Source organism: Rhodamnia argentea, chromosome 7 (assembly GCF_020921035.1).
Source record: "Rhodamnia argentea isolate NSW1041297 chromosome 7, ASM2092103v1, whole genome shotgun sequence".
NCBI lineage: Eukaryota > Viridiplantae > Streptophyta > Magnoliopsida > Myrtales > Myrtaceae > Rhodamnia > Rhodamnia argentea.
In genome coordinates this window covers 23,386,354-23,411,827 of record NC_063156.1, presented here as the reverse complement: position 1 = coordinate 23,411,827, position 25,474 = coordinate 23,386,354, and the positions used below count along the sequence as shown (strand labels likewise).

The following is a 25,474-nucleotide window of genomic DNA, read 5'->3' as shown; positions in this document are numbered from 1 at the left end:
GGTTCTTAGCCGTTCAAAATCGCGAAATCTCGCTCGCCCACGAAATGGAACATGGATCTTGCCTTTCGGGGACATACGAATTGGTTATATTACTCGATGGTTGAATGGTCCGGCAGAGGATGCGCCTTTTCACCGGGCTTAAATGGCAAATGCATTTTCATGATGGAAAAAGGGCAAATTACAAAAAAAAGTCATAAATCTATTGCAATTATACCAATTTAATCATAAATTTCTTCTTCTTTTTTGGGCCAATTGAGTCATAAACTTTTTGCAATTATGTTAATTCAGTTTATTTGGCTAGCCGACGTCGACGTGAATTTTTTTTAATAATATTTTAATTTCTTCAAAATTTTTAATTATTCTAATTCTTAATATTTTTTGTCATTTTGTTATTTTATTTTTTCCCAAAGAAAAAAATTAAAAAGATAGAAAAGTTATTTTAAAAATAAAAACTCATAAAATATTAAAATATTATTAAAAAAATTACAACATCAGCATCAACCGGCTAAATGGACTAAATTAACATAATTACAATAAATTTAGACTTTTTTTTTTTTTTTTTTGCAATTCTCCCCATGGAAAACGCCCTCCCACTTGTTTTATTCGTGGGTTCCGATGTTGACCTTAAAACATGCACATATGTTTAGTCCTTTTCTTTGGTTAATAACTTAATAAAACCAAATAATTTGAAAATGGTGCATCAACATCCGTGATTTGATCGATGGTGTCTTACCACGTTCTTCTTACAATACTATGATGGCAATTTTCAGGCATTTCGTGGAAAATACGAAGACCCCAACTCGTCCCTCTAGATTAGGTTGGTTTAATTACCTATCCACGTCGAAAACCCAAAAATTACGCAGGCGTCCTATTTTCTTATGCGTAATCGATTTGATTAACAAGATCGATGATATATATTAGTTTGCTAATTGCCTTTACAAAAGTGTGGTTTGGGCAAAAGCTCTTAAAAAAAGAATTTAATGTGCTTTGCTTTTCCCCAAGACTGAAAAATCTTTTTAATCTGCCTTAAAAATTATGAAATAAATTGATTTACGCAACAATAAATGGACATATATTTTTTAGGAAGAGCTACGTCATACTAATTCCTAAAAATTATGAAGAAAACTCACGTATCCCATTTTAAAAATACGTCCACGTCAGCATCGGTCGTGTTACGTAGTACAACCGACGTCCGTGTAAACGGTTTTCAATTAAAATGGGTCGGATAGACTCCATTGGCATAAATATAAACGATTTATAACTAAATTGATACAATCGAAATGTTTAGGACTGAATTGGCATCAACACAATAGATCGATGACTTTTTTGGACACTTTATTCTAAGAATTTGCTTGAATTTTTTTTTTTTTTTTTTTTGTGTAGCTTGAAGCTCTTCTTTTCGATTAATCGAGTACCCAATTGGCACCCACAGATTATTAAATGAGAGTTACGTGGTAGGCCACCCTCTCTCGATCTCGATCGAAACTTCTCATCAATTCCTCAACTAATCACAACTTTTGCATTGAAACCCTCTTTCGCACGTCAAACGAAGGAAATCTCCGACCAAATCCACCAATGAAAACCTCGGGCTCTGCTTCCTCGTATTTAGCCTTTGTACTCTCACGACAAGAAAACGTGGGCACATGACAAGACCGAATGTCGCCTCCCCTCCTCGTGGCTCCATCTTTAGTCCCCTTTTACGAAAACGATGAGCAGTTCAGGCAATCGGACGCACGAACAAGTCGTGCACTAAATTTGCCACGTCCGTGCCGACCATGATCACCACCTCGTTGCGAAGCATCGATAGTTTATCTCGTGCGAAATCGTGGAAACGAGATAAACGAAATCCGAATCGACGGTCTTTATGTGCTCTTTTTTTTTTTTCCTTATCCTGTTTTTGGGGCCCCGGAAATTTTGCTAAGTTTGAAACGAAATGAATGTTATCCTTTGACGTGACTTGGCGTTGGTTGATACCTTAACCAACCCATGTGGTTTGGTTAGGTTTGAATGGAATCTGATTGCTTGGGCAAAGGACAAAAGTCATGGGCGCAATCAAGAATGTGATTTGATTTTTTTTTTTTTTTTTGTTAAAGTTACCTTGTCGAGGTGGGCTACCCAAATAATTTCTCAACTAAAGCCGCTTCGCTTTTCCAAAATACTTTTTTGGGCGATATTTTTATCTACAAAATATATAGTTTTTTTTAATAAAAAAAATTAACAGTTCAGAGAAAAAGTCATGAATAACGGGCAAGTCCCTACGGAACCGGATCCCCTAACATTGCTTGGGGTGACATGATCGATCCTGGCAATCCAAATAAAAAATGGACGGCCCGGATTAATTCCCATCACTTTTTTAAAATTTTTAAAATTTCTTACCAAAAAATTTCTCCATTTTCAAAAAGTGATGTAGATAAATCCAGACCGTCCATTTCAAAATGGACGGTCCGGATCCCTCAATGTCACCCCTATCTTTATGGTAGGAGATCCGGATCCAGTGTGTACATACTCCCGACGCGTCGCCGATTTTTAATACATAGATTCATATTGCTTTGTCTACGCAACGGTTGAATTGTGCGATTTTAGCAATAGTACTACTTTTTTTTTTTTTTAGAGAGAGAGGGGGACAGGGATGGTCCACCTCACCCAATTTTTCTTGAGCCTTTTTTTTTTTTATGTGAAGACTTTGTTTGGGCTTCAATTTGGTCCCTCTTGCCATTATGTTTTCTTTTGTTATATTCAAAGTGTTGGATCCGATTCCTTCAAAGTGAAGCAAATCTCCCTTTTGTTTACATACAAAAGAGAAGATCGAAACTCTTGTCCAATTTGGAAGAAGACTTTGGGCATCGGGGATGTCCCAAAAACGTGCACCGAACGGGGATTCGCCCCGCCTCGGGAGGGATTTTCCCCAGGAGAAGAAACGCGGAAAGCGTCGTCGTTTTCCGTTCAATGTCAATTTAGTGGGGGGGGAAAGAATTCAAAGTTTGGGGCTACTATGGTCAGACCATTGAGCTTTGATTATGCCCATCTTGTCCCGCAACGCCCCTGAAATTTTTTCCTAAAGTTGGTGAAATTTGGTCCTCAGTTTCATTCGGTTGCGCAAGTATATGCTCCCGGCATATCACTTTTCTTTTTTCGGAAAAATATTCCTTTCTTTTTCTCTGTGCAATAAATCGCGACGAGGCATTTAATAAATAAATTATGGGTTAAAACGGCCCTGCTGTAAAAGGGGGGAAAAGCCAAGTTTTCGTGGTGTACATCTTTGATGAAGAATGATTTCTAGAGCCTCGATTAGGTGATAAATACGTGTTTTTATGCATTATTACACGTCCCGAACCAAATGGCGTTTTTTTTTCTTCTTTTAATTACTACCCAAACCATAATAAAATCAAACCGAAAATGCCTTGAAAATTATCGATTTGGGTCGGGTGGATTAATATTTACAGCCCCGAAAGGAATGGAATTCAAATAGGAAGAAAAAAAAAAATTGGAATATTTTAGGGCCGGACAAAGTGCAAAGTCAAATTGAAAAGTCATGTGAGGCGGGGAAGGTAGCCCTTCCTTGCAAGCAAGGGCGACAGTGGCATCTAGAATTCAATTCGAAACGCTTTTGAAATCGGAAGAGAATCACGGGGTTCAAACCCCCAAATAGATCTTACCAAAGATCGGTGCTTTTCCAATATTATATTTTCATGTGTGTGGAATATTTTTTCTCCGGTTGATGGAAGTCAAATTTGACGTACTATCTAGTCAAGGTATCATTAAATTCAAATGTAAAAATTGGCCGGAAGTTCTAAACTTTACTTCGGAAACGAAATCGAACTCCGCCCTTTGATCAGTTTGATCGAGTCCTCCACCATAGATTTTTCGTATGACAGTCCGAAATTGACCATATGAGGTATTGGGGATTGAAGTCGCGGCCGAGAGTATTTAAATATATATACTTTGTGAATATGGTTTTTTTTTTTTTTTTGGTAAAGTAAGTGTGTATTGGACTTTTCATAAGAAAGAAAAAGGACACAAAAACAAGAACCATGGGTGACACCATGAGTGCCAGAGATGGTTCAAGGGTGAACCGGTTGCAAAATTTTGTGAACCTGTTGCAAAACTTTGTGAACATGTTTTACGACTTGATTGCTCAAAGTTTAAGAAAATGAAACCCGATTTCACTTTTTTCGACAAAGATTAGATCATGTTTGTTTCAAGAAAAATGAATGATTTTAAAAATACTTACTAAAAACAATTGCTTGTATTACTTGCAAAAAAATAAAAAAACGAAAAATATTTTCATGCCCGTGAAAATATCTAGATATGTATTGTTGTCGATGATGAATTTCTTTTCATTGATTAAAATTTTCAAGAGAAATAAATGATTATTTTTAGAAAAATATATTTCAAATCACTCTTTTTCCGCGAAATAGATAAAGCTTTAGGGCTTTTAAGAAACTTCTCCTCTTTTAGTTTATGGTCCTTGTGTTAGGCACCGAATTCTCACGTACCCTTGTGAGCTGAAGAGTAGAGTTTTGTGGCATCGGAGCAAAGAGTGAGTGACATCAGGGTATTTGTGTTGGCATCTTGAAATAAAATGAATACCATCTTAGAGGATCTCCCAATGTGTGGCTTGGCCTTTCGTGCACAAACTAGTCGGAAGCCGATGTTGCTCTCTTGATGAGACCATGGCAAACCAAAATCAATTATTGTACCGAAGTGTTCAATGTCTCATCCGAGAGAATGGATGCCCGAGCTAAATTGGGCGTGGTAGATCTGATGTAAGGATGTGATTTGACAACTGTTTCTAAGAACAATCTTTAGAAGAAAGACTGGCATGGTGTTCTCGGCTCATCGTCGCCGCATGGGCTATTCCGTAGCCATGAATCTATCGACCTCTGACACATGAGTAGAATCCCTCCAGTAGGTGGGAGATTAAGATAAAGCATGTGGTGTACTCTGTCCTTTAAAGGAGAGGAGTGGTTGCCGAGGTTAAGGAGGTTCGGAGAAAGTGCGGCTCTCTGCAAGCTTCTAAGATGCTAATGGGGGAGACATGAATGAGCTGAATTGCTCAGCAAATAAGGAAATCATTCATGGATTATGAGTGAATCTCGAGGGGAGGTTTGTTACCACGTTTGAAAGAATAAAAGAAACCTCCATTGGTATGTTGAGATCACAAGAAGTCTAGTAGGTGAAAGAATGTGTTGTCAAGGGAGCGCAATTAGTTTAGGATGCCACACTTGTTAGGGAAAGTACAAGTATCTGGAGATTCGCGAACAACTTTGATCATGGGAAGTTACCAATGGAGTGTAGTGGCTTGATATGTTGGGTAAGCGTTTGCCATTCATATGAGTCCAAGGGAGTGGCATTGGTGGTTGAGGAATGCAAGGAAACGACACAGCAGCCTGCAACAATGACATTACGGAATTGGGTGGGGAAGAATGCCATGGACCGAACTTTTTCGTAACCTTGTGAGCTGAAAAATAGAGCTTTATGGTATCAAGGCAATGAGTGAGTGATGTAAAAGGGATGATCCAATTGGTTCATGGGTGTGACATCATGGTGTTTGCGCTTGGAGTCCTAAATTAGAATGAATACCATCTTCGAGGGTCTTTGAAAACGGGATTGGCTTCTCAAGCACAAATTGGTCGGGCGTTAACAAGGCCATAGCAAGTCAGAAACTAGTTATTGTATTAAAGGTGGGGTTGGCCTCCCGTGCACAAAATGGCTAGTAGCTAATGAGGTCATGGTATGCTGAAACCAGTTATTGTACTAAAATATTTCGTATATCTCGCTCATGGACTGTAAGCACGAGCTAAACCGGGCACGGCACGATCCGGTATCAGTATGCCATTCACCACGCTATTTTTAGGAACAATGTTTATAAGAAAGATTGGCCCGGTGTTCTCGACTTACTAGGTGCCGCTCGGGCTATTCCCCGTCTAAGAATCCATCGGTCTGTGATACTTGGCCAATGCCTCGGGAGATTGTAGTGTTTAGACAGCTGTCATAAAGACAACGGATATATGCGATTTTTTCTCTGTCTTTTCTTGGCCCCAAGTTCAATCGAAACATGTTACCTACCGCGGCAAGTTATCTTTGCACGCATGGTCATGGTTTTGAATTTTAAAACGTTAGGTGATCCATGTGCACAGGCGGAGATTTTGACCCAGCTTAAGCGCGAAGATTGACAATGGATAGAGAGGGATTTGCAGAGATTATAAGCGAATCGAACGCATCTTATGTAAAAACTCCAAAACGACAACTTATCCATTTTTTTTTTCTGTTTAATATGAGAAAAAAACGAATACGTAATTTCATAAAAATCGCTTTTTTTTTCCTTCGATTCATTTCGAAATTAGATCGAATTTCTTTTGAGGAAAGTGGGTTGGTTCACGGTAGCTTATTCGAGGAATGAAGACTGGGACCCAATCAATTATAAGAAGCTAAGCACATGGCGTGGATCAAGCGATTGTGGTGAAGCCCGCAAGAATAATTCGTCCATAGCTTTCTCAAGATTTATCTGAATAAATTCAAGAAAGGAATAATCTTATTATTATTATTATTATTATTATTATTATTACCGTGGGCTCCTCTGAGGCAATCCTTTGCCACTAAACCCTAAATCCAACCGCCACACGACAGATTCCTAGTTAAGCCGGTTCTCTTTCATTAATTGGTCTTGAAGTTAGAGGATGCACCTACAGAGATTTCGCACTACTAATTACAACCACTTTTTAAGGTAATGGAAGCAAGCCATAATCATTCCCCTTTATCCCCCAAAAAAAAAAAAAATAAAGAAAATCTCGTGACTTGATAGGACATCTCATTATTTTCAAAATTCTTCGTATAATTGGCGTTTAGGAAAACTCTTTTATTGCCGATAATTCTTACCATATGCGTGTTGTCAAAGCAATTGATGTTGGCGGGTGAAACCAAATTATGCTTAGGGACTTTCTTCTTGTCTTTTCTCTTCTTCTTTTTGCTGTTAGATTAAAAGTTATACCTCATAAACGAGCGATGTACAAGTAGTAGCCATTATATAGAGGGAAAAAGAAGTGCAGAGTAGTACAACGCAAAGTATCGAATAGAGAAAAAAAGAGGCATGGTAGCTTTATGAGTGTTAGCCTCGATCTTGTGAGAAGATCATTAATTGTATTTTTACTTTCTTCAAAATCTAATTGAATCGAAGACTGCATAGAGTCGTAGCCCAAATTTAGGTGAACTTCGATAACAAATTATCTGGTGGTGTTGTTCTGATTCCGTTCTTTTATCATTACATCATGTAGGTATAGATTATTTGCTTGGATTATTTTTCTAAAATTGATGCGCGATTCCTAACAATTAACTCGTCAACGGGATCTTTGCTTTTCGGATTGAAAGATAATTTATAGTTTACGTGTCTGTGCGCGCGCATTGGTGATGAAATTGCGAGTAGACGAAAGGATAAGCACGGGTTTCCACTGTATTTTCAATTAAAAAACTAAAGCGATAAAAGTGAGAAGATAACTCGTATTTATATGGGGAAGACCCAAGTGAAAACCGAGATTAGTCATCGCCGGCCAAATGATATCGACCTCTGTGTTTATTGGTTAAAGAAACGAGATTCATTGACCTAGTAATTCATTATCACTAAGTTGATAAATTGGCGATATTGACCGATCCGTAATTAATTAAGCGAGTCTTATTCAAAATACAAAAATAGAAAATACCCATTCGTTCTCGTAATAATCTCATCAAAGAATGTCTGAGGGGCCTAATACCCTAAAAAATCTCCAACTTCAGCTCGTCTCAATTCTACATTTTATCTCATAAAAAATCTATAATCTCAATTATATCCTAAACTTTTTTTGTGTCTTATGAAAACCCATAACTTTAGGTCTCGTCACAATTTTGCCGTTTAGTTCCAATTTCACCCAAAGTTTTTACAGTCTCGTAAAAATAAAAAACTTTACTCGAGTCACAAATTTGCCATCATTAACCATCCCTCCAAAATTTCTTATCGGCAACCGAGAAACAAAAAACCCTCAAGCACGAGCTATTTAAACAACTTGAGTGCGAGCTCTCCGACTGCGAGAGATGAAACATTCCCGAGCACAAGAGATCGAAGACTAATCGCAAAATCATTAAGGACGATTTTAACGGAGAGTTAGTGGAGACAGATTTAGGACTCAAGTAGAAGTTTGTGATATTTTATGAGACAAAAAAAATTAGAGTAAAATTGAAACTGGACCTAAAGCTGAGATTTGTTATGAGACAAGAAAAGAGTTTATGGTCCAACCGGTACTTGACCTAAAGTTGAGGGTCTTTTACGAGACAAAATAGCTTAGGGTAAAATTAAGATTAGACCTAAAATTCGAGATTTTTTATGGGATAAAAAAAGTTTAAGGCATAATCGAGACTGCACCTAACGTTAGTGGTTTTTTGTAAGACACTCTCGTTCGGATCTAGGAAATAAATAAAAACGGAAATTGTTGTTATTTTGAATTTTTTTTTTTCCTTCAGCCCAAACCAAAAAATTGAGATAAGAGTTAAAGTTACAGGTTTTTTTAAGGTATTAGGCTAATGTGCGAGGGTCACTTGGTGAAGCAACGAATAGAGAAAATTCATTAGATTTCAATGAATAAAACCGAAATTCACAAAGAATTCTTCCCTAGGGTTTTTTTTTTCTCCCAACAGCCGCCGCCTCCTTCTCTTTTTTTCTCCGAAGCTTTGTTCTCGAGGAATATAGAGGGGTCCTGTCCCCTCTCTCCCTCCCTCCCCTTATTCTTTGTTTGTTTTCATTTTCTTGTTTTTCTTTCATTTGGGAGCTTTTTTTCTTTCCATTTATCTAGACCTCAGAAAGATTTTCATCCCAATCTAATTTAGATTTGGGGTTTTTTTAATGAATATGTTTTCGGGGCATCCCTTTCCTCGAGTTTCAATGATGAACAAGTTCAATTTTGAATGAGATCGGAAGGGTTTCGTGAAAGTTTGGTTCTCACAAGCGTCGGATCTATGCTCGTTCAACTTTTATACTCTGTTCGGTGATGGTGTTGGTACCGTTAAAAGGCAAAGCCGTAGCATCAGACGTAGTTCTTGGTGTGTGCTCATTACTCAAGACGGATTCGATGATCGGCCGTCGATTTTAATTTGAAGAAGTCCTAGGTGTGTGTTCTTTGAGCGTGTAACTTATAATCTTGTTCTGATGATTTTTGCTTGCTTTGTTTTGAAATTGTTTAGTATTTGTCTTGGTTTGAAATTATGCTTTTTGAATTGAGATGTTCTTTTCTTATATTTTGACTGAGGAAGTGAATGGAATGCTATTTTGAAACGGAAAAAAAAAAAAAAACCGAAATTCACGTGGACGAGACCAGTCACAATTTCGTATGGATCTGACCGAGCGTCCCATAAAAATCTCGAACAGCGAGTACGTTCGGAAAAACCTGGATCACATATAAAAAGAAAAAAAAACAAATATTAATAAATACCGGGGGACCCAGTCAAGGAATTTTCCAAGAAGAGCTAATTGCTAGCGACACTGACACGTCACCCTCGCTGTCTCGATTTCCTGTACAATAATATCTACTGCTTTTGCCTGTGGGACCCCTATTAATCCATCACCATCAGGGTCCCCCCACATAGGGCTAGTCTCGTAATTTCGAGCGGAATATCTGACCCCCGATGTCCAAAAAAACATCTTCAACCTGCCCACGTCGTGAATCTCACGACAATTCGACCGAACCAAAAAAAAAAGAAAAAAAAAAAAGAGAAGAAGTCTCACGACAAAAAGAATTCGACGAAAAAAATAAAAAAGAAAAAGGCGAAAAGAAAAAAAAATTTTAAAAAAAAGGAGGGCATTGTTCATGTCCATGATGATTTTCACTTACCCGACTGACAACGCCAACGATCACGAAAACACAACACCTGCACGAGGCCGAGGCCTACGACCTCCGTGCCATCTCCCCTCCCACGTGTCCCGCTCGGATCAAATCTCAGCCTCTTCGTGAAAACTTGTTACCGGCAGAACCGGTCCTCGAGCGGTGCCAACCTTTTTTTTTTTTTCTTTTTTTTCATATGTTATTCTATTCTATTTAACCAATCTCACTATTTGCGCTAAATACCATGTGCAAATTACGAAACCCTACTATCTCGCTCACGCGTTCTTATTCCTAACCCTCTGAAAAAGTGGGAAATTGAACTCCCTTGCTTTGATTCGGTGCGAGCCTTGTTCAGGAGCAAACCCTTTCTTGAGATTGAACAAATCATTTGAGAATTTTGTGTCACGTTTGTTTCAAATTAATTTTTGTCGTAAAAAATAATAAAAAGTTATCAAAATTAATTTTTGGATCACCAAAACTCTAAATCGATAGACATATTTATTCTTTATTAGTTTCCATCAAATTTTAGTGAAATTACTTTAAGTTTGTGACGATGATAACTCAATCAACGTAAAAATTAATCTCCGTCTTTGTTTCTTCAATTGGCGCTCCTTTGAAAAGTAGGACTTAATTCTCTCTCTTTGCCCCCCGGAGTAGTCTGATTCTTCTTTGTTTTCCTCATCGTCGAGCACTCCCTTCCATCATCGTCGACCTCTTCGTGAAGAAAGAGAGAGAAGAATTTCCACGTCGACTTGCCACATCTACCAAATTATTAACATATGTCATCTAATTCAATAATATTATAGAAAAAATTTGACGAAGCTAACGAATGATAAATACGTCACGAGTATATCGGACTAAAATTTAATTTGGGCCAATTTGTCATGTGTATTAGTTTGTAATTTTTGATGATTTAAAAATTATTGATCTTGGGTTACTGACACTTTTCTTTATCAGTAACCTAACCAAGTCCACGCACGCGCTACGCCAAAGCTAGTGTTAGTTTTCCATAAACACGTTTAACACTGGTTAGCGAGAACCACGTCAGAGTTAATGCGCGGCACGATCTGCAAAGAGTCGGTACCGTGGACCGGTTCGGCAGAAGCGGCTCGCGTGGAGACAGACAGCGACACGTGCTGCGGCCAGCAAGTGACGTGGCTCCGTGCATGGTCATCACTGACCTGACCCTGGTTAAAGCAAAAGAGCCTCGCTTTCTCGGAACTGGTGAAGCCGCGCTCTTCCCCCCATGCAGCGGCGCCGATTTCAGCTCGCGGCTCGGCTTCGGGGAGATGCGGCTCGCCCTGTTGCTGTCGCGTGGCACGTGGCTTCAGATCCCGGACCCAGCCCACTTGTGCGTAATAATCAAGGAAGAAACAAACTCGTTTCTTCTGTTTCCCGGCTCTCGTGATTGGGATTTGTCCAGTGCAATCTCGATCGTCGGTTGGTACAAGGCTTGACCAGGGGGGCAAACGAACGGCGGAAACGGCGATCACGTAAGGGGCCAAGATTCAATCAATTGAGCAACCGCTTTTTGAGGACTTAATTATTTTCCTCTGAAGCGTCTGGAACGGGGTCGAGGCATTTTTCGTCGATCGAGATTGAAGGGGTGGTACCAGCATCCTCTTTGGGCCCCACTTTTTGTGGGATGAATTAATCGGGACCCGCCAACAATCGTGCTTCACAAAAAATTTTACGAGAATGATTTATAGTATACTTTTTCATCAGAAGAACAAGTACTCTGAAAGTCCTAAAACTCGTTACGTAAGTGTAATTGAGTCTTAAAATTTTCAAAAAATATAATTAAACCTTAAAATTTATTGTCAAAATTTAATCAAGTCCTAAAACTTCTCCTAACAACTTTTGAAAAAATATAATCAATGTAAAGAATAGATTTCATTAATTTGACGTGTTTTAGGACTCAATTATATTTTTTGAAAGCTTTAGAACTAGACTGCACTTTCAGATAAGTTTTAGGATTTAATTACACTTTGTGAATATTTTAGCAATTAATTATACTTTCATGATAAGTTTTAAGACTTTTAAAATACTTGTTCTTTCAATAAATAACGTAGCACTCGACTTTATCTGCCGTGAAACATGTGAAATAAATATCAGGGAAAAATCCAAGAAAAGTCACGAAGCCTTCTTGTTTTCTCAAATGAAGGACCTTAAGTAGACCTTATTTTAAATAAGGGCTCGAAATGATATAATATGTTTCAATTAAAAGCATGAAATAGACATAGTGTTTCAAAAAAGGGTCTGGTCTGAATGGCATTTTCGTTATTTCATATTTCATATTTTGTTCATTTTTCTTTATTTTTTTCTTTTTTCTGACTTTTAAAAAATTAAAAAAAAAGGAAAAAAAAAAAGCCACACAGGCGCCTCGTCCTCGTCTTCTTCTTCATCGGGCTTCATCTGCAACTCCGACTAGCTGTATTGCGAGGAGTTCATCCCGGCCCTAGCCAACGAGGACAAGCTCGTGCAGAATCAGATCTACTTCGTGCTCCCCAAGTCGAAGCTCCAGCACCGCCTGACGGCCTCGGACATGGCAGCCCTTGCCGTGAAGGCGAGCGTCGCGATGGAGAAGGCGTCGAAGCGGAGCTCGCCCTCGCTGGCCTCGACCTTGCCCGAGCGAGCCAAGGGCTGTCCTCACCAGCGCCCTCGCCGGTGGTGTCGACTGGGGAGCTAGGGCAGAAAATAAAAAGGAAAAAGGAAAAAAAAGAAAAGAAAAAAAAGAGAAAAGGAAAAAAGTAAACAAAAAGGAAATGACTAAAATACCCATACTCAGGTCCTTCTTTAAAAAAAAAAGGACATCTCAGGTCCTTGGTTGAAATAAAGTCCAGTACGAGCCTTTATTTAAAAAGCACTTCAAACCCTTTAACGAAATTTTTCCTAAATATCGGGTGATTGCTGTTTACAATCTGAGCTTATGCTAGAAAAGTTCGAATTAAGTTAATGAAATCACGAAGCAAACTCGTATCGCATAATTAAAAATCATGCACAAAACCGCCGACTTAATCGTTGCATTTATTATGATTTCCAAAAAAAAAAAAAAAATCGTTGCATTTATCGGGTCGGGGACATGCCTTCACGACCCGACTCAAGCAAAGTATATTGATCCGGTCGCGATCTGCGTTGGACGATGAGAAAGCTGTCTGTACCCGGAGATCTGCAAAAGGTTGCAAAATTTGGAGGAATGAATAATACAGTAATGGAAAGTGTAAAGTACGCTTTAAGTGGTCCAACTAAATGTTTCGATATTCGAGATCTATAAATTGTTCACGAGACAACATGATCGTAAATCGATTTTTTTTTTTTTTCAATTTATCGCGTTCCCCCGTCATTATTTCTCCCCCTCCCTGCATGCATGAAAAATTCGAGAGGGAAGATTGCGTTGAGCTTGTTTTGTGTTTGGGGAGAATATTATTAAATACACCTTATTTTCTCGACCCGCTGCCCTACCGTGGCCATCGCCGCCACCGATTCCCCTGTCATGACCATTGGTTACGCTCCCCGCCACTTAATCGGGGATGGGGCGGCAACGGCGGCAAGCTCAAAGCCGGAGCGACCTTTTGGCTCTAGTGAATTTGGCTAGTGCCGATTGGATTTTTCAGTTCAACGAAATCAGGCTCCATCTGTGTGAAGCAAATGGTTCTTCGCAAGTCAAGCGAGAGGAGGGAGTTTGATGGCCTCCTTGTTAACGACGAAGAAACGCTTTGAAAGCTGTTAATAATATTTTAATATTTTTCCTTCTATTTTTATTCCATCAGTGGAAATTAAAAGAGTCAAAGAAAACACTTTTCATCAACGGAAAAAATACTTTCAAAAGTAAGGACTAAGTTAGATAAAATTTCAAAAGATTCATGATTAAATTGATATAATTGAAACATTTAGAATTAGATAAATAAATTATTAAAATATTTATGATTGAATTAGCTGTCAATTTTTTTGGGACAATTATCCCTATCCATCCATGCTGTCGTTGCATAATCTTCTTCTCCAAATTTCCGAAAGGCTAAATCTAGAATGGCATGGGCACTCCCCAATAATGCGCAGATTAAAAAAACTACGGCTGCGTTGCGGTTTTCCACATTGAGAATGCCCCCCGCGAAGCCACGTGTCATGCTTATCTGGTCAATCAAGGAGGAGGGATTTCGCTCGCCCCCACCCACCCCGGATAAAACGATAAGCCCGACTCGTTTTGCGGCTAATACTTCACCGAACCTCACGATAATGACTTGTTTGCCAAAGCCGGCGAAGAAACATTCTTCGCTGAGAAAAAACACTCTCGGAACACGTCATTATTCATTTTATAAATAAATGCCGTAAAAACTCCCAAAGAAGAAGAAGAAGAAGAAGAAGAAGAAGAAAAGTTAATGGCTGCGTACTCAAAACGATGAAAATTCACGAGAAGATCCGAATCCGTCGTCCGAGAATCCTTACAAACAAGGACACACCCTGTCGGCGGTCGCGTGCCAAAAACACAAGCGTTAATATCGCTCCGCCGAAGCCGATGGAGCTGACCACAGGAATCGAAATTGACCCGCCCCCCGCGCGCGCAGTGGGGGGGCGAGAGGGTTGTTTCAAGTGGGGCCCACGCCGGACTTCAAAGGCGGAACTGAAATGTAGTTTAATCTGCCCAGAATAGAAAAAGGAAATAAAGGAAAAAGTGGCAAATAAAAAGAAAGAAAAAATGAATAATATTTTTCTCGGAGAGAGAGAGAGAGAGGGGTACGTTGTACGTGACAAGGGGGGTTGCCTTTTCTACGCGCTCGGGGCGCGTGTCTCACAACCCCATCGTCTTCTTCGTTTTCAAGACGGAGGGGCATCATCGCCGACGATAATCGGCCACTCCTATATAAACCCTCCAAACCCACTTTCCCCCTCCCTGCCCACACCTAACCCTTTTCTCTCTCTACAGATCTTCTACTCTTCTATCTCTCTCTCCCCACCCCCTCGAAACTATAAATCCAGTCGCCCCACTTTGCCCCCATTACCACGGACACCTACGACTTTCTCTCTCTCTATCTCCCAAGCCAAATCTCTCTCTCTCTCTCTCTCTCTCCTCCCCACTTAGCAAACTACCTTTCTTGCTCGATTTTCCTTTTCATTTTCTCGGGAAAATTGATCCACCCACTATATAACCGAACTTTTCCTCAACCATCCCACTTCGACCTATACGTCATCCTCTCTACCCCCCACTCTCTCTCTCTCCGCGCGCGGGTTGACCTTCATTCGCCTCGCGACTGTGTTCCTTTGAAACTGAGGACGTTTCTCTCGCCTGTTTCTCTGCCTCCCCGCGATAATGGAAGAGAAGGAGGACAAGAAGCGAGCGCGGGATGACTCCGCCGTCGACTCGCCCGAGTCGAACCTCACTCGGGTCGACTCGGCCGGTTCGGATCTCGGCTCTCCCGAGTCGAAGCGGGCCCGAGCCGTCCCCGACCCGAATCTCGACTCGGCCAACTCGGATCTGTGCTCGCCGGAGGCGAAGCGGATACAGTACGACCTGCTTGACATACTCGACGACCCGGAGGGCGTCACGGACCGGGATCCAGCGATCCAAGGCCTCGATTCCGTCATCAGAAGCTTCGAGGAGGAGATACTCGTCCCTCCGGCGCCTTCGGCTCTAGATCTGAGCTTCGAGGCGGCCGAGACCCGGTCGGAGCTCGGTTACCTGCTGGAAGCTTCCGACGACGAGCTCGGCCTCCCTCCGAGCTTCGTCTCCTCCGCCGAAGACGACGGAAAGGTCGCCGACGGCGAGTTACCGACGCCGGCGGGCCTCGGGTTCGGCGAGACGATGGCCTTTGAGAACGACATGTCGGGCTACGACTCATTCGAGTTTGTGCCCGAGGCTACTAGCAACGGCAATAATAGCCATGCAACGGGCAACGAGTTCGTGACGTTAGGCGGGTTGTTCGATTTCCCGGAAGGTAGTTGTGAACCGGACGAGGGGCCGGAGATGTTGTGGCGGCCGGAGTCTTTGCCGGCGATTTGACCGGTCCTTTTTTTTTTTTGAAAAAAATTCCCCCGGGGGGCGTTTCGGGTCGGCGGGCGTTTTATGGGCGCCGGAACGTTTCCGACAACGCATACGGTGTTGATATTTCATAGGTTGTACATGTCCCCACAAAAAGAAGAAAATCATGATTCAGTGTTCCCGTGAAGGTGGATGAACGGACATAGAACCTAATCGGCCCTGCGGAAACTGATTATTATTTTTTATTGTTATCAATTTTCCGATGGAAACTAAAATGAGTCGGTATTTACCTAAAACGGCAGTCGGAGCAGAGCAGTGCAGTCTAGTCTGGAAATTGGGACCTAAGAATTCGAGAAAAAAAGAATTAGAGAACATGAAATTAAGAGGCGAACGTCAGGGCAGATGCGTAATTGAGCATTTGTCCGATCACGTGACGTGACACGTGACAAAAGCGATGCCCTACGGGCGGAATCTCGAAGCTTTTTCGCAGGCGAGGCGCGCCTCCCCCCGGTTTTGGACCTTGAATCATCCGCCATCACGTGAATTGGGCATGAATGCAACCGTTGCGTTGTCCGGTCGAAGACAACTGTCAATGGCGGAAATACCGAAGATTCATCCTCACCATTTCGCCTCTACTCTTGAAATACCAACGAAGGTCTGGAATTGTTTACGAAGGAGTTACTTTCTCTTCGAACTTGTCCGTCCGAGTTCTAGATTTCCCACCGCACACTCGGATTCCCACGATGAAATTCGAAACTCAGACCACCGAACTTTTATCTCGGGTACTACGAGGTTAGGATTCGTGGGAGATTTTGAAATTTCGAGAAGTACAGATTCCCGATTCCGAGAACTGAATTAATTCAATCGAATTTGGAACCAGTTTCATGAAGCCTAAAAATCCTATTTTCCTCTGGACTTTTTTTTTTTTCCTTTCTCTGTTCTCTTCAAACCCCCCCCCTCTCTCTCTCCTCCTTGCTTACTCGTTCTTGACTTGCCTTTGTTCGCTTGCCATCTTCCATTTTTCTTAATTTGAATCGTTTTGTTTCTTGTTTTATTTTGTAAAAAAAAAAGTGAAATCGCAAAAATGAACAAAAGAACAAGATTCTCAAGTTGATCCTGAAATCGGATCGAAAAAACAAGATAGGTTCTAGGATCGGTTTCAGGGCAAACATAATATATATTTCATATTCCAAAAACAGTGAATCGATTCTCATAGGGTAGATTTCAGGTTTCGGATTTGGAACCTAGCCATCCTGAAACCTATTACCCCTACAACGTTGTCCTTATATATATAATTTGTTTAATATGATTTCTAAACTTTAATTCAATGTTTAACGTGATCTTTGAGCTATCACTAAACATGAAAAGTGTTTAAAATTGAGGAATCATGTTGAATGATTTAAAAGTTTAGGAGAGAAGGCCGAAAGAAACGCAGCGCAGATACGCATTTTCGTGTCGTTTCGGCAATCGATAATATCATTGTGAGCTCATTTTGTTGAAAAAATGACACCAACAATCCATAAACTTTATCTTAGTGTGCAGAGTGATCCATAAATTTTTAATTTAATCAATATAATCTATGACTTTAGCTCAATGTGCAATGTGATCCTTGAACTTTCAATTTGTTCCCCAAATTTTTAGAACATATTCAGCTTGGTCCTTGAGTTATGAGAAAATGCTTCAAGTCGTCTTTGAACTTAAATTAATAGAATGACTATATTGAACATCTTTCTATAATTCAAAGACTAAGTTGAACATATTATAAAAGTTCATCGACCATCTTGGTCAAAATAAAAGTTCAACACATTAGATCAAAGCTCAGGAGCCATTTGTGTCGTTATCCTTATTTTATTTCGATTTCCTTAGCAAATGAAAATCACATGTTTCATTTTTCATGAATTGAGTAACCGGAAGGGGAAAAGAACTGTGAGGAGGGCATTGGGTTTTTATTTCAAGAAACAAATCTATCCATCCCATTGGAACCATAGATGAAAGACCTTAAGAAAAATTAGACGGCGACTTTTTAAATGTCGGGTCGTATTCTAAAACAAGAAAAAAAAATCATATTTGACTATTTATCAGAAAAAAAGGTTAGTTAAATATCCTAGACGCGGAAAATTCATGTTGCGGACTTTCAATTAGTGTTTTATGAGGTATTAACACACACAACAACAACAACAACAACAACAACAACAACAGCAACAACAGAAATTCGGTTCATTCCGGTGCTAAATCAGCAAGAGATCAAAGTCGCTCTTGGGCAAATCGGGCCATGTTTTTGTATGGAGGCATCTGGTGATGAGCTTAACTTGGGGCTCGGGCCGAAATCTATTAGACAACCCTCGGGCTTATCGAAAGTTTAGTAGGGTCGAGCTCGAGCTTCAGAAGCGTTGCGTACAAGTCGGGTATCGTCGTATCCGGTTGAGCCCGGATCGAAGTGTTAAGGACTTCGGATCGGCTCCAGAAACCCGTCGTACAGAAGCCCGTTCTCCGGTCGAGGTGTCGATTCCACAGCATCTGCATCTTATCTCGCGAAGGTGTTGTGCGGACGGTATTGCCAAATTTCGAATTGTATAATAGCCAGGCGAATTAGAAAGGTCAGTTACAACATCCGATTCCCAAAGGTTGCTTGCAAGTCAGTTGTATGGGAGTGTAAGACTCCATTGCAATCAAATTACAAAACTTGTGTAACTTGTATGAGGGGACTGTTAGCCACGAATGTGGCAGGCCCAATGATCGCCATAATTGGAATCGGAAGCACTAAATGATAGAAGAGAGGAATGTCGTGCGTCTTGTTTAGAATCTGTTGAAACTCAATGCGGAATGGCGATGATTTCCGGAACCCAAGCGCTTCTCCTTTATTTCCTCTCAAGAAGCTAGCCAAATGAGACAAGTACCGTAGAACGAAAAAGTACGTTCCGGTTTCTGCGTTAGAGAACTAGAGGAGGGACTTGAGCCTATTTATAGTGTTTCCGACTGTAGGCCCTCTCATTACGGGTCGAGCCTAACTCAACTCACACTGGCCAGCCCATATTAAACGGATTAAGAATTCTTATGTCTTACTTTATTAGACCAACCCGTTAAACGGTAAATATCAATTTTAATTAATGTAAACCCACATTAGAAAAACTTTTACAGGGACATCATGAAAAACATTAAGTTTACTGCCTCCGTTCGCTTTTTATTTAGGCAAATTATATTGGCCCACTCGATGTCCTCTATGGGACTTTGAGCGTGTTTGGTTCAACATTTGCCGAAGAACTTTGAGCATTTAAAGACCCTTGTGCCAAAGTTGAACAAACTAGGTGAGCCTCACCTAGGGTTGGGTCGACCATTGAAGGGCTAGACTTGGGTTGCCTGAGGTCACCCAACCTCGGCGTCGCCTTGCTTGGTGCCGTGCGACCTCGGTTGTCATTGCCCGGGGTGGCGCGATGGGCCATCGCCCCGGCTTTGTTTGAGCTGCAGAGTTTTCAGGCTTCATTGAAGTGCCGGATTTGTGCTTCCACTTTCGTTCTTTCTTGTTTTAAAGCTAAGTCCTTTACAAGTTTGCGCGACAGATTTACCAATTACTCTTTGCATTCTAAAGTTCTTTCCCATTTATGCAAAGATTTTATGCAAATGCTCTCTCAAATGCACGCCATATATGAAAAATGAGTGATGAATTCTCATGAAATTTGTTAATGCTAAACTCATGAACCACCTTTTCAACTCTAGCCCAGCTCGCAGAATTAAACAGCCACGCAAAATTCCGTCCCCGGATTTAGGATCCGGATTGGCCCTCCCATGATTCTATTAGTGACCACAAAGAGGAACAGCACAAAGAAGTCAAAAGTTGACATGCATTTTTCTTGGTGGATTGTCGGGAGACGATTGACACATAAACCTCTTACAATTGAAAACGGACAGATGTTAATAAAGATCATAACATATACGCTCATAAAGTGTGATCTCGGCAGTCCTTCAAGATAATAGAGGAGTTATGCTGGAAGGATTTGTTATGAAAGTACCGTCGCCGATTCAAACGAAACTCTTGGCGCTAATCGAAGCCCTGAAGCTGTTCCAATCTAGTGGAGAGAGAGAGAGAGAGAGAGAGAGTTATAAACTGATTATGTTGAGATCGTGAAAGAACTGCTGGTAAAGATGCACGTGCAATAGGAGTAGGAGTCGCCGATTGATGAGGCCTGTATCAGTATGGACCGTCGCTTCAAGTCCATCTCTCTTGCCTACCGTTATGGATCAACAAACAAAGTGGTGAATTGGGTTGAAAATCCCATTGTCCGAATAGCCTTTCATCTTTTTGGGTCGCTAGCCTTTGTCAATCTCTTTGGGACTTTTTTATGTTTGGATGCTCCTTTATTAGACTTTTTTTTTTTAGAACTCTTGAATTTCTATGAATATCGAGCAACATTTCAGCAAAAAAAAAAAAAAACTACCCAAGCGGTCTCTATTTGATCACGATTCGGCCCCTTTTGATTGCCTCTCTTACATGAGAATGCCTCATATATATTAGTCGCATGATAGTGGCACGCATACTTAAATTAAATTTATAAATCTATTAAATTTTAGGTCATCGCTTTCTTTTAAAAGCCATTACCCATATCCATGAAATTGCAATCAAGAATATCTCTAAATTTACGATACTGCCTTATCACGTTAGTATATAAAAAACAAGTGATGTGATGCTTCTTTATAGATGTATGAAGTGTAAATATATTTTAAGCTTTCATGGTGGACGAGGTCACTTATGTAACTGCCTTGACACTTTGCTTGAGGACAGGCTTCACAAAAGTGTCATTTCTTGTTGCGTATATAACATCCGTCAGATTTGGACTTTCTTCGAGATGAATGGGAAGAAGGCTTTCTTTTTCGAAGGATGAAGTATAAAATTAAATGCATTTCATCTGAAAAAAAAAACATCTTCTAGGCACTATTTTCATGTTATATGATCGGTTTGTTCTTTTAGTAGGTTAAAGGATAGGAGATGCGATCAGCTACAAGTCTTGGAAGTTTCTACAAGGGTTTTCGATCTGTTAGCCGTGGAAATTGAGTTTTTCCGAACATTTCTACAAGAGTCTTCGATCTGCTAACCGTGAAATTGAGTTTTCGCAATAATTATTCAATCCAAAAGTCGCAAGTATCTAATTTCAAAATACAAGTCGATTTTTCTTTCTTCACAACATTACTCAAATTTGTGATTTTCGAAAAATCAACATGAACTTTTTATTAGGAAAATTAAAAATTTATCTGTTAAATAATGGCGTAATTTAATAATTAATTACTCTCGCGACCAGATCACTCTCCTTATTATTTCTCAATTCTTTGTTCGAAACTTCTTTCGACTTGACAAACGTTTCTTATCCACCCGCTCACGTTCCCCAGTGCACGCACTCTCGGCCACTCGCTCATGGCTCTGACTACAGTTCACGGCGGTGGCGGTGGCGGAGGTGGCAGGATCTTCCGCATCACCCCCACCGGAACCACCACCTCCACCGTACCAATTCGCCACCTCCTCTTCCCCCTTTCACCCAGAAGAGCGCTCCACATAGCCTCAGCCAAGAAGCTTTCCTCGAGAACCGGCAAATTCGACAGCAAGAACCGGAGGACCCCCACCACCACCACCACCAAGGACCAGGAGGACGTTGAAGATTACGGCCAAGGCCAAGGGACTGCCCAAATCGAGAGGGTGGGGCCCGAGAGCAGCGCCATGGAGAGCTCCGGCGTCGCTGGCGACGACGGGTATTTCCTGCCGGAGCTTCCTGGGGACAAGCCTGATTTCTGGGAGGGCAGTCAGTGGGACGCTCTTGGGTTCTTCGTGCAGTATCTGTGGGCTTTCGGCATCGGTTTCGCGGTGAGAATCTCGAATGCTCCTTCTTTGCCCGTGTGGAACTCTGTTCTGGGTTCAGGTTGATGCGTTTTGTGCGTTGTTGGTATCTGTTGGTTGCATATGCTGAAGCTCAATCTAGTCCAGAAGTTATAGAACTGATTTTGTGAAGACGTAATCTTTTATCAAGACCATAACAAAACCCATACGGAAGCGGTTGAATGGATGAAGTTTTTGGGGGGAAGATTCAGTTCTGAGGAGTCATGGTTTTTCATGGAGGCCATCTCTTATTCCGAGCACTTCATGTTGCTCACAGTTGATTGCAAAGGCTCTAGATACTTCACCCATGACCTCAGTCCTGATAATTAATTTGGACTAATATGGAATCTTCTTATGGTTTAGTGGGTTTATCGTGTCTCCGATCCTGTGTAATTGTTTGAGATTATGCCCTTAAACCGTCTATTGTAGTAGTTAACGACCTTGAAAGTTGATTAACTCGCATACGACAACCCGATAACTCAGTGTAAGTGCTCTTTGCAGAGGGGCTTTTAATCTCTGGAAAATGCCCCTTTCCCCCTAGAAATCTTTGCTGATGGTTAGGAGCCGAAGACTTGCTCTGAAATTGTCACCTTAGGAGCTTGTGTTCTTTTTCGGCAGACCTCCATAGGCCTGAAAGTCTTCATGTCTAAATTAGAACCTCAGCCTCCTGCAGACCATAAACTTTTTAGGGTGGTAGAGTGACAGAGGTCAAAACGAACTCTTATCCGGGCATACACAAGTGACCGCATTGGGTGATGTTTGACGGGTAAGACGCGAGAAGCAATTACTTCTATTTTAAGTTTTCATACCATGAAAATTTAAGAGGGCATGAGAGCTACGGTGTTTCACCGTTTCCTATAAGCTTTAAGCTATACGCTTTCAAATGGAATTTCCGTGATAGTTTCTGTCCGTGCATCTGTTGTTTTGCTTCCCAGTTCCCTTAGCATAGCCCTGATACAACAATGGTTTCAGTGCTTGCATTCTATTGCGGCATCCGAACTAAGTTGGTGTTTGCCGTGATTTTTTTCTTTTGAGTTTGGCCTCGGTGTTAAAACTTTTAGAGTCCAATTTCCATCTTTTTTGTAATGCTGATCAGTGAAATTACCTTGAATAGATTTCTGAGTATTGAATAAGTTGATTGATTGAGACATGTAAATCAAACAGTTCTTCTTGGACTGTCGATGAGTGCTGGCTAATTACCAATGTGTTCTGAACCTGGGTTTGGATTTCTGACATTCACAAAATTTGGAGAAGTTTGTTTACATTTGGTATTCGTGAGTTACCGAAGAAGAGGGTAGATCAATTGCAAGCCGTGCCTGTATTTGGCAGCAAGTTTGTTTACATTTGGTAGTCGTGAGTTACCAAAGAAGAGGGTAGATCAATTGCAAGCCGTGCCTGTATTTGGCGGCTGTGCTGACTTGATAAACCCTGAAGGTCAAATCCAATCAGCAAGCAGCACAACAAAATTAAAAGGAAAAAGACGTAGAATTCCGCCAAAAATGGAATGCTTTCGTTTGCATATTGCTAACCAACCTTATCTTACATTTGCTTGTACCTTTCTACAATCGAACTGTTCTTGTGGCCTTATTTTGATTAAGTAGTTTTTGAATGCGTTGGACTCCTTGGTTTTGCCTTGGTAAATGTGTCATAGGTCAAGCCATCAGTCCATGTATAAGGTGCTCACTCCTGCAAGGGGGAGAGAGAAACTTTGGCAGCTCGAGAGGTCTAACTCGCGCATCCTTTTTCTTTCACAGTTGATTGCTTGTGGCGTCGCTGTGGTGACATACAATGAAGGAGCTACAGACTTTAAGGACACACCGGTCTACAAGGAGTCGGTCCAATCTCGGGATCTCTTGGAAGAACCCGACTCTAACTCGGATGTATTCGAGTCCAATCCGACCGAGGTGGCCCCCAGCTTGGAATGAATAGGCACACATTGTTAAATGGATCTTGCACGGATCGTCGTATAAGCCTTGGACAGAGAAGAAACAAACCAGAAAGAAGGAACCTCTTTCTCCATTTAATTAGAGGAAGTTACTGTAAGTTCCTTCTCAGTGTAATTTATATACTTCCTTTATGATGTGGTTTTAATGTTTTTCAAGCTCGAGCTGAAAACCGAGGACCGCACATACGGATTGCTGTTGTCCATGAGTGGTTACTTTTCATCGCCGTTGATGTACAATTGTTTGAATTTCACGGTTGTAGCTTTTGTTCCATAGACCTGTAATGAACTTTTGAACCGACGGTTCCATTTGCGGCTCTAACGACTCCAATCCGGGAGCTTTTTACAGTTGGGGTCGGTGAATTCCCATTGTGATTTTTGGTTGCCAGATTAGGCGCAAAGCATGCCCGATGTAGGTCCGCCGTTCTTGTCCATTCATAGAAAATTTCCTCGCTGTCCCCGTCAACATATGTTGATCTGAGGATGAAGAACGAAACAACAGGAGGTTGAGAAGGGGATTGAAGGGATGGATTAACTGAGAAATAATTCGATGAAAGATGAGACTATGAACTTTTATGATTTGGTCCTCTACAAAACCAAAAATGATTTCCGTACGTCTTTCACTTTAGCATATCTAATCAATTGATGATTTTCTCAACGTTATTCAGTTTCAAAATTTTTAATTTTTCCTTTATTCAAAATTTCAATCTAATTATTTCAGCCAATTTTAACTGTAAATCACCGATATGGCGGCGTAGTCATTATTATCGGTTGTTTTGCATAGCACTTTGCCATTGAAACAAAGAATGAAGAAAGTAGGAAAAACTTGAGTGTGTGTCTCAAAATTTTATTACGGTCAATACAATTCCCTCTCTCCAAGGACCTATGCCTAAGAGGCTCAAAAACACATACACGTGATTAGAGGTATCAAATATGTGGATTGGATTGAATATGGTCCGAATTATATTAATCAATTGAACCCATTTTGATCCATTTTTATTTAATACAAATTTAACGTTGCAACCCATACCCGATCCAACCCATACTACTAAAATATTTCTATATTTAATCAAAAATAGCAAAACTTGTGAATTATTACAAAAAATTCAATATTAAAACATTGTGGACAATTTTTATAATTAAAAAAAAAAAATTCAAAGTCCACGCGAGGGCCGCTTGACCCTCGTTAGTCAAGGGCAAGGGCCCGTTGCCTAGATCCGGCTAGGGTCTCGACCCTCACCAAACTTGTCGGGGAAAAAAATAAAAGAAAATAAAAAAGGTCAGAAAATATTTTTGTAACTCACTTGAGACAGTTAGCTAATCTATTTATGACCCGATTAAAATTCATTTAAGACCCACTAAGTTATTAACTGACCAATTTATAACTCACTTGAGTTTGTTAAGCAATCTATTTATGACCCATACTCTTAAATATGATTTAAAATATGGGTTCTTGACCCATTTTACCATCTCTACACATGATGTTATAAATGAAAATGATTATGTTTTCTTCAATTAAGGTTTAATGAGAATTTCTTCAATTAAATTGTTGCAGGTGACTTCTGCCAATTGAAAATCATGTGCTTAAATCGTCCTTTCCCCGCTCCTATGTTTTTTAGTTAGAATCGCCTAATTCGTGATTGCTTTTCAATTTCATAAGTTTTTCTAGCTTTAGTTGGACGTATATAATAATAATAATAATAATAATAATAATAATAATAGTAATTCATGAAAAATTACATCACAAAATCGAAATCTTACATACAAAATGCAATCAAATTTTTCACCTTTCAACGGGTTCAACAAGTTCTAAACCTTTAGCGAAAAATATAATCGATCTCCGAACTTTTCGA

The 25,474-nt window shown here is 40.5% G+C and overlaps 2 protein-coding genes and 1 long non-coding RNA gene across 3 annotated transcripts; all 3 read left to right on the top strand.

The window, feature by feature from the left end:
* The first annotated feature begins 14,719 nt into the window (after positions 1 to 14,719).
* LOC115734823 lies at positions 14,720 to 16,006 on the top strand. Its single transcript, XM_048282841.1, has one exon. The coding sequence runs from the start codon at positions 15,151 to 15,153 to the stop codon at positions 15,838 to 15,840; it is 690 nt and encodes a 229-aa protein (XP_048138798.1). The 5' UTR covers positions 14,720 to 15,150; the 3' UTR covers positions 15,841 to 16,006.
* Positions 16,007 to 21,139: 5,133 nt separating this feature from the next.
* On the top strand, positions 21,140 to 23,895 carry LOC115734622. Its single transcript, XM_030665476.2, has 2 exons — positions 21,140 to 21,667; positions 23,434 to 23,895. The coding sequence occupies exons 1-2, from the start codon at positions 21,224 to 21,226 to the stop codon at positions 23,602 to 23,604; spliced, it is 615 nt and encodes a 204-aa protein (XP_030521336.1). The 5' UTR covers positions 21,140 to 21,223; the 3' UTR covers positions 23,605 to 23,895.
* Positions 21,674 to 23,137, top strand: LOC125316041. The gene is made up of 2 exons (XR_007199349.1): positions 21,674 to 22,973; positions 23,052 to 23,137. It is a non-coding gene; the product is annotated as an uncharacterized LOC125316041 (long non-coding RNA).
* Positions 23,896 to 25,474: the final 1,579 nt, after the last annotated feature.